This window comes from Pinus tabuliformis, chromosome 8, assembly GCF_031772625.1.
Source record: "Pinus tabuliformis cultivar Carrire ecotype Pingquan chromosome 8, CPIR1, whole genome shotgun sequence".
Lineage (NCBI taxonomy): Eukaryota > Viridiplantae > Streptophyta > Pinopsida > Pinales > Pinaceae > Pinus > Pinus tabuliformis.
The window spans coordinates 1,363,285,659-1,363,293,491 of NC_142294.1; the positions used below are offsets into that span (position 1 = coordinate 1,363,285,659).

The following is a 7,833-nucleotide window of genomic DNA, read 5'->3' on the forward strand; positions in this document are numbered from 1 at the left end:
AGAACACCAGGATGGACCAATCATGCCACGTTTCTGTAGATTATCCCACGTCAAGATCCTACCTCTACACACCAACCATGCGAAAAGTGTAACTTTAGGCCACCATTTAGCGTCCCAGAGCTTTTTCCAAGGCGTTGGGTCAGCCATCCTATCGTCCTTTGTTAACCAATAATAGGCTTCTTTAACTGTGAACATACCTTGCGTTGCTTTACCCTAGTGTAGGATATCACTGCCTGGGCGTATCTTAATTTTCCTCGAATCTAATTCTCTGATATACATTTGCTGAGTCTCCGGATTTATTCTCGCATTCCATTCATGAGGTCTCTTCCAGACTCGCCACACTTCATTCAACTCTGCCTGGCGCCAATAATCCTTAACATATTCCAGTCCTTCCTGCTGCGCCCCAACTTGAAGGTCATGTAAAATTGGATGTCTCTCCAGCTTTTCCCGTTGTTGCCAACCATCCGTCCAGAACCTCGCTAAATTGCCGTCACGGATTTCCCAGAAAGCGAAGTCCCGAACCAGAGCTTTGTTATTTCTTGCGAGTTCCCAGATGTGTGACCCTCTTGGAGTTTCTTCTACCCGGAGGCGTCCTGCCACTGAGCGTGGCATATTGTATTTGTGAGTCCAGATTCGTTTCCAGATATCCATACCCCCCTGCACCCATCGCCACCATAACTTCGCCCCTAAAACCTGATTGACTAGCTCCAGATCCCTGATACCAAGGCCGCCCTCCTCTTTCCTCCTGATTACATGTTGCCATGAAACCAATGTCCATTTTCTTTGCTGATTTGGTCCCCCCCAGAGAAATTTACCGAAGATTTCCTTTAATTTACAAAAAACTCCCTTAGGAGCAGGCATAATTGACAACGGGTATATAGGAATGGATAGTAAAACTGATTTTAAAAGTACAACCCGACTTGCTAAATTCAGCATTCTAAACGACCAATTTTGCAATCTTTTTCGAATCTTATCAACTAGAGGTTGCCAATTCTTGATACGCATTGAATTAATGTCTAACTGAATGCCTAAATACCTGGTGGGTAATTCGCCCTGTCGGAAGCCTAGCACACGAGTTAAATGGGCCTTAACAACTTCAGGTGAGTTAAAAATAAAAGTACAAGATTTATCATTATTCACTGCCATACCTGAAGTGCTCATAAAACCTTCTAAGACATGTTTGAAGCCCCTTACCTCTCTGAGCGATGCTTCTCCAAACAACATCAAGTCATCAACAAACTGCTGATGTGTTATGATTAGGTTCTCTCCCCATAATCGAATGCCTTTGATCCTTCGTGCCCTGACCTCCTGCTTAATCCTTCCATAGCCAAGATGAACAGAAACGACGAGATTGGGTCCCCCTGTCTGATACCCCTAGTGGCATTAAACGTATCTGAAGGTATCCCATTAATCAATATTGAGAAATTCGGAGTGGAGACTAGGTTAATGATCCAAGCTATCCATCTGTTGTCAAACCCAAAAGCTGCAAGAACCGCTCTTAGATAATCCCAATTCAAACGATCATATGCTTTAGATAAATCCAGCTTCATAAGCATCCCTTTCTTCTTTCTCTGTTTTAAAGAATGTATCACCTCCTGGGATACCACAATTCCATCCAAAATTTGCCTACCCTCCACAAACCCAGTCTGCTCAGGCGCAATCAAAGTAGGTAGGAGAGGTTTCAACCGTTTCGCTATCACTGTAGATATAATCTTATAAATTACGTTACACAGGGCTATGGGCCGGAAACCCTGTGGTTCATCAGAAGTTGTGCTCTTAGGGATCAAAGTGAAGAAAGTTGAGTTAATACCTGGCCATACTTGCTGTCGGATTCTTGATTCCTCCACCGCTTCCAAGATGTCTTTGCCTATAAATTTCCAACTTGCCTGGAAGAATTCAATAGTGTAGCCATCCGGACCCGGAGCCTTATTTTTAGGCATGTTCATCACTACTTCTTCTACCTCTTCCATAGTGACTGCCCGCATTAATGCCTTATTTTGGTCTGCTGTAACTGTTCTTGGTATGTCTCTACATATATTATTGATAGCCTCCCTTCTATCCCTTTGAGTTTCGGTGAGCACCCCCCTAAAATAATCCACTAAAGTCTTTTCAATACCAACCTGCTCCACCTCTCTTTCTCCCGCAACATTCTTGATAGAAAAAATCCTATTCCGCTGCCTATGTTGAATCATGGCTTGATGAAAAAATTTGGTATTCCGTTCACCTGCTCTTAACCATCTTACCCTTGATTTTTGGCGCCATAAGATCTCCTCTTGTTTACGACGTTCCTCTAACTGGCTTATTATACGTCCTTCCTCTCTACTGGTAGCTTCATCTCTACCGTCCAATATTATTTTTTGCTGTAGATTCTCCATTGCTCGTTCCAACCTCTGCTTAGCCTCCAGAATATTCCCAAATTCTGTTCGATTCCATTCTTTGATTCGCTGTTTGAGTGCCTTAAGCTTCAGCTGGACGGTATGCATACTTCCTTTGCCTCGACTAGTGCATTGACTCCACCAGGTTTCCATTTGTTGAACAAATTGGGGATCCCTCAGCCAAAAAGATTCAAAACGAAAAGGCTTTCTCCCTTTTATCTTCTTAATATCTACCTCCAACCGAATTGGCCAGTGATCTGAGCCGATGCTAGGAAGAATTTTAGCTTCAATGAAGACATCCCTATTTAAAATTTGCTCTGATAATAAAAATCGATCCAGGCGAGAGGCAATTTGACTCTGTCCTCCTCGCCGGTTATTCCAAGTATGTACACCATTGGTTGTATGTATGTCTACTAATCTTAGATCCCTGATCAAATCATTAAACTCCTCCATAAGTGAATCTTCTCTCCTAACTCCTCCTCTCTTCTCTCCTAAATGCCTAATTAGATTGAAATCCCCCCCAATCATCCAGGGAATATGCGGAAGAAGATTCCTCATAGTATGGAGGTGCCTCAAGAAAGCCTGCCTGTCTCGATGATTATGAGGCCCATAAACCCCCGTGAACAAAATCCTTTCCCCCATCCCGACTAAGCGAAACATACCTGAAAGAATTCTAGGAAAAGAATACCAATGCTCAAAAATTACCTCCTCTGGATTCCACAAAACAGCCAATCCCCCTGCTGTCGCTATTGCATCTAGAGCCATAACCTCATATCCGAGTTTCATTTTCTTAACAATTTCTTCCAGCTGTTGACTTTCCATTTTCATTTCCTGGATAACCAGAATACTTGGCTTGTCTTTCTTTACGCGGTCCTTCAAATATCGCTGCTTCCCTTGACTATTAAGTCCCCGTATATTCCAACTTAAAACAATCATTTAAAACTTTCGAGGATTTGGTAGAAATACCTCAGACAGAGGTATCACCTTTCCGGAGTTTACCAAAGTCTCGCCCACTGCTTGAATGGATTCATTCAACGTTCGTCTCCCTTTTTTCCTACCGGGCTTACCTTGACTATCCCCTGCCTGAGTGTCATGCACCAACCTCGATTCTAAATAGCCAGCCGTCTTCTCCTTATACAATTGAAAGGTTTCTTTATATAATTGTTTCTCGTTCTCTGGAATGAACCGTTCATCCATTTTTTTCCAATCAGTAAGTAACTTCTTCAGGATGAGTTCTTCCTCCGTACCCGCTGCTTGAATAGCTTCCTGCCCCTTCTGAGTGGGAGCTATATGTTTATCAGCTCGGGCTTCGTCCTCGCCTTCCGGTTCTCGACTTGGGCTTCGACTTTTCCTCTTGCCATCCTTGATAATTTCCATTGGCGCAGACACGTTGATCTCCTGGTCCTGTACTATTAGGTTGGTTTCCTTATCCTGAGTTCCTTCGTCGGCCTGTGTTTGAAGAACAGTATACTGATTGTGACTTGCAAGGATTGTGTTTCGTTCCTGGGTGTGTATTTTAAGATTCCCAGGAGGAGGTCTCCTTTTCCGCTGCACCTCTTGAAACTCTGATGCTTCCCCGACTATCCCCTCACGTGATCGAGTGCCATCAGTCGTATCCTTTGTCACTGACTGTTCGTTACTTTGTGGGCAATCCCTCACCGGCTGTTCGTTATTTTGTGGGCAATCCCTTGCAAGGTGACCATACACATGACATCGTCTACAGCGAAATGGTATATGCTCATAATCAATGGGCTGTTGCCAAATTTCGTCCTGATACTCAAGCTCGATAAAGTCTGGTAAAGGGGCTGAGATATCCATATACACACAAATCCTTGCATACGATGTATGTTTACCCCTTTTCGTGGTCTCAGCCACCTTGACAAAGGAGCCAATTGAATTCCCAATGCCTTCTAATATTTCTGGATCCCAAAATTCATCTGGTAACCCAAAGAGACGAACCCAGAGCAGGGCAGCCTTGATTTGCTCTGCATCCGGATTATATCTATCCTCCCAATACCGTGTAAACAATCCCGCATTATTCATAAAGTAGGGTCCCTCTTCAAAAACCCTGGCCTTGTCCTGTAAATTGGCAAAAATCACTGTAAAGAACCCCTTAGCACCCAATTTAAGATCAATATGGCCTCATGGTTTCCATCTCTGTTGAATCCATCTCAGGAGATCCCTTTCAGAAGGCCAATACCCTATGAATTTACAAATCAACGCATGGTCACGCATATAGCAACGATAATCCTCCAACTTGTTATTCGGAATTACGTACCTTGGTTTTTTCTGTGCCCTTGGAAGGCATTTATTGACCAGCCTTGCTTGCCACTGGTGCCCCATGACTGGCGTATCATCAACTGCTTCTGCCAGCCGTCCTTTCCCTCGACTGGTGCTAGATTGGCCCTCCATAACATCCCTAAAGGAGGGGATTTCACCCATCCCCTGCCGTGCATCCATTTCTAAGCACAAGCCGCAAAGAGATCCCAGCTGCGAATCATTGTCCAAAAGTTGCCCGGAAAAATAGCACAAGTGTACCCTTGTGCGGAATTACCGCTTAAGCCTTGTGCTATTAAGATGCAGAGCGTTTCCGTCACCTATAAAATTTAATAATAAGTGTACACGAACATTATGTATTTTGCAACTGTTTTTCCAAAACAAATAAACTGCATATTGTTTTTCGCAACAGTTTTTCAAAAACGGATAAATTTTGTTCATTATCGTGGCTGAGGAAACATTTAGTTCAGTTCGTTTATGAGTTCTTTTAGTTATCAATTGTTTTTTTTATGTATAAATTAATTTTCAGAGGGCACAGCAAGGAAATGAGATCGACATCATCGATGCTAGCCAGCATAGCCAAGGGACTGCGTGGGAGAGAGAACTTTTTAATTAAAATTTAGTGAAAAAATTGTGGTTAAATTTTGATTTGTGTTATTTAAATTAGCGTTTTGTTTTGTATTTTTTTATATATATGGATTTAGTATTCTTTACTAAAAAAAAATATATGGATTTAGTATTCTAAAAAATCTTTGGGTACTTTGGCTGTGAAGAGTTTAGGGGTCAAATTTGTGATTTCAATGATTCTTACCAAATTCTAAACAAATCAGATTAAAAATTAAACTAGAATTTGTTTCAAAATGTTTCACATATAAACAACTAATACCCGCAATATGAATCAGATTTTTTATATATATAGTAATGTTAATTTTTTTGTTTTATTTAATTTTATTTTGTCTGTTTAATGTTCAGGTTGGTGAAGTTGAAGTTTAATTATTTATTTAAATTTATAAACTTTTTATTTATATTAATACTTATTTTTTCTCCAAATTTAAAAAATTTATTTAGCAAAAAATCATTTTTAAATTTATTATTATTATTTATTTAGATTAATAATTAAATCTTCCCCAATTTTCAACCAAAATGTTTAAAATTTATTTGGCAAAAAAATCATTTTAAAAATTTTCTTAATAAAAATTTGAAACAAATTAAGCTAATCGACATATTGATTAGAAATGTAACAACATAACATGTAAAAACAAAAATTTTGAACTTTATACAGTTTATACACTTTAACCTTACTTTGAGGTAAATATGAAGATTAAATGTTCCGGGTCATGCGATGGGTTTTAAGATGTATTTAATACACCGTCCTCCATATCTGCACCTAATCTACCTTTGGAATACTCTCCGATAGCATGCTTCTCGTTAAACGCAGTGTATTGATGCAGAGGTGCACTGTAGTTGGGCTGACACTTGCAGCCCTATTGATTAATGATTGATTGGACTCGGTAAATGGGTCTGGATTATGGAACCACCTATCACACTTTACATCATAGGATCGGGTGTTGATCTACGACTCTAAAGCTCTAGGAATTCTCACTATGAATGCTTTGGGTTTGTTGTATACGGTTTTCATTTGGGTAATGCAAGGGGAGCCTGTAGCTCGACTTTGCAGCTTGACTGTGACTTTTCGATGGAGAATGGCGGTGCAACCCAAGCTCCTCGTCTCAATGGGTCCATCAAACATCCAGGTACTGCATTGTAAGTTTGGCTTGCTAAACCCGTTCTGGCACTTCTGTTTTCACCACGAAACATTCCACTTCTGCTTATTCGGCTCTCGGCATGTAGATGACTTGATTCCTTTTGATGGCCCGCTCGCTCCAGGGGGGATGAGGTCAGGAAGCCTATGGTGTTCTAGAGGTAATGACCCGGGAAAGATGTAGGAATACTTTCATTTATATTTGACTATTGAGAGCCATTACTGACGGTTGCAGGGTTTCCAGGTGCTCTTCGCCTCCTTCCATCCGGAATTTCTCCATTTCAAGTACGAATGAACCCCTAAACATTTTCCTTTGTTAAATGTTTAATCCAAATTTGTTTTAGGGTTTAACTCGGGTAATTTTGTGAGTGCGGGTAAGGTTCTGTAGATGGGTTTTCCAGAAGGTTCGGGGTAAGATGGCTTCCTTATACCAATTTCCGTCCTTATTTACAGGTTGGTCTTTCACCGAGCCCTCTAGCGTGCTTCCTGCCTAGAAGATATTCTTAGGCTTCGATTGAATGAGAAAGTTGTTTCATTGTTTCATCTTGTCGCCTTTACATTTTTCCTGCCACGACTCAAGCTGGTTAGATTTGTGGTGGATATAAAAGAAGGAACAAGAGTTTACATTTTTAATTACACAGAAATGGAACAACTCTCTTAATCGATGTGAAATGGACTTATTTAAGAGTTTAATCCCACTTTGGTTATTTTAATTCAATATTTGCATTTGTATACTGATAACAATCTATAATATGGATTCTTTTGTTTTATTTAGGTTGGTCGACTCTCTTTGTTGCATCTGGGCTTTTATTCTTGCTCGAATGTGTAAAGAGTTCATGATATGGTTAATCTGAGTTGAGGGTTCTCATCTTTAATGGTTGAAACTTGGGCGTAAACTTGGGCGGTTGGTTCTCGGTTGTTCCCTCGGAAATCGATCGAGAGCCACGAAGAACACTTTGCAGATTTCGTCTATCATTTAGAACAGTTCAAATTTAAGCTTAGGTTATTCTGTAACAAAACCATTTTGCATGTGACAATTCCTTGAATGAAATTTCACTTCCCCTTTTTTTTAACTATGAAGGATATAGCTTATTTGGGACATTGCTATTCAAAATTATTGTTAATTATATATGTTGAAAATTTGTATGGTTCCAGAATGAATGTTGTTGGTTTATTTTAATGCATGCTTAACTGTATAATATGCATAACATAGTTTCAGATATAAATCCATTAATTGTTCTGAAAGCCATAAATTGTTCCTTTGTTGACTTCTCCAAATTGCTGATGTTAGTATTCCGAAATGGTTTGGGTTATTTCCTATAGAGATAAAGTTACCGACATTCCATCACTATTATTCATCGATGAATAAAGAAAAGACAAGATATAACTAGCAGTAATAAAAATGACAGAATATATTTA

The 7,833-nt window shown here is 40.0% G+C and overlaps 1 protein-coding gene across 4 annotated transcripts; it reads left to right on the top strand.

Moving 5' to 3' along the window:
* Positions 1 to 6,185: 6,185 nt before the first annotated feature.
* LOC149240556 (uncharacterized) lies at positions 6,186 to 7,526 on the top strand. 4 transcript variants are annotated; one of them, XM_089367326.1, is made up of 4 exons: positions 6,186 to 6,416; positions 6,504 to 6,575; positions 6,659 to 6,699; positions 6,868 to 7,184. In XM_089367326.1, exons 1-4 carry the CDS (start codon positions 6,257 to 6,259, stop codon positions 6,919 to 6,921), a joined length of 327 nt encoding a protein of 108 aa, XP_089223452.1. In that variant the 5' UTR covers positions 6,186 to 6,256; the 3' UTR covers positions 6,922 to 7,184. The 4 variants fall into 4 exon arrangements, 3 of the variants coding, with proteins under 3 accessions (XP_089223452.1, XP_089223453.1, XP_089223451.1); XM_089367327.1 differs by having other exon boundaries at positions 6,186 to 6,406; XR_016245537.1 differs by lacking the exon at positions 6,868 to 7,184 and adding an exon at positions 7,190 to 7,526 and having other exon boundaries at positions 6,186 to 6,575; positions 6,659 to 6,867.
* The last annotated feature ends 307 nt before the right edge of the window (positions 7,527 to 7,833 follow it).

Excerpts from the sequence above, each read along its gene's own strand:
- LOC149240556 (XM_089367325.1), top strand. The coding sequence starts at position 6,257 with ATGAATGCTTTGGGTTTGTTGTATACGGTTTTCATTTGGGTAATGCAA. Across the intron at positions 6,576-6,658 it reads AAGCCTATGGTGTTCTAGAG|GTGCTCTTCGCCTCCTTCCA; the intron begins GTAATGACCCGG and ends CAGGGTTTCCAG. Across the intron at positions 6,700-6,867 it reads CCGGAATTTCTCCATTTCAA|GTTGGTCTTTCACCGAGCCC; the intron begins GTACGAATGAAC and ends CCTTATTTACAG.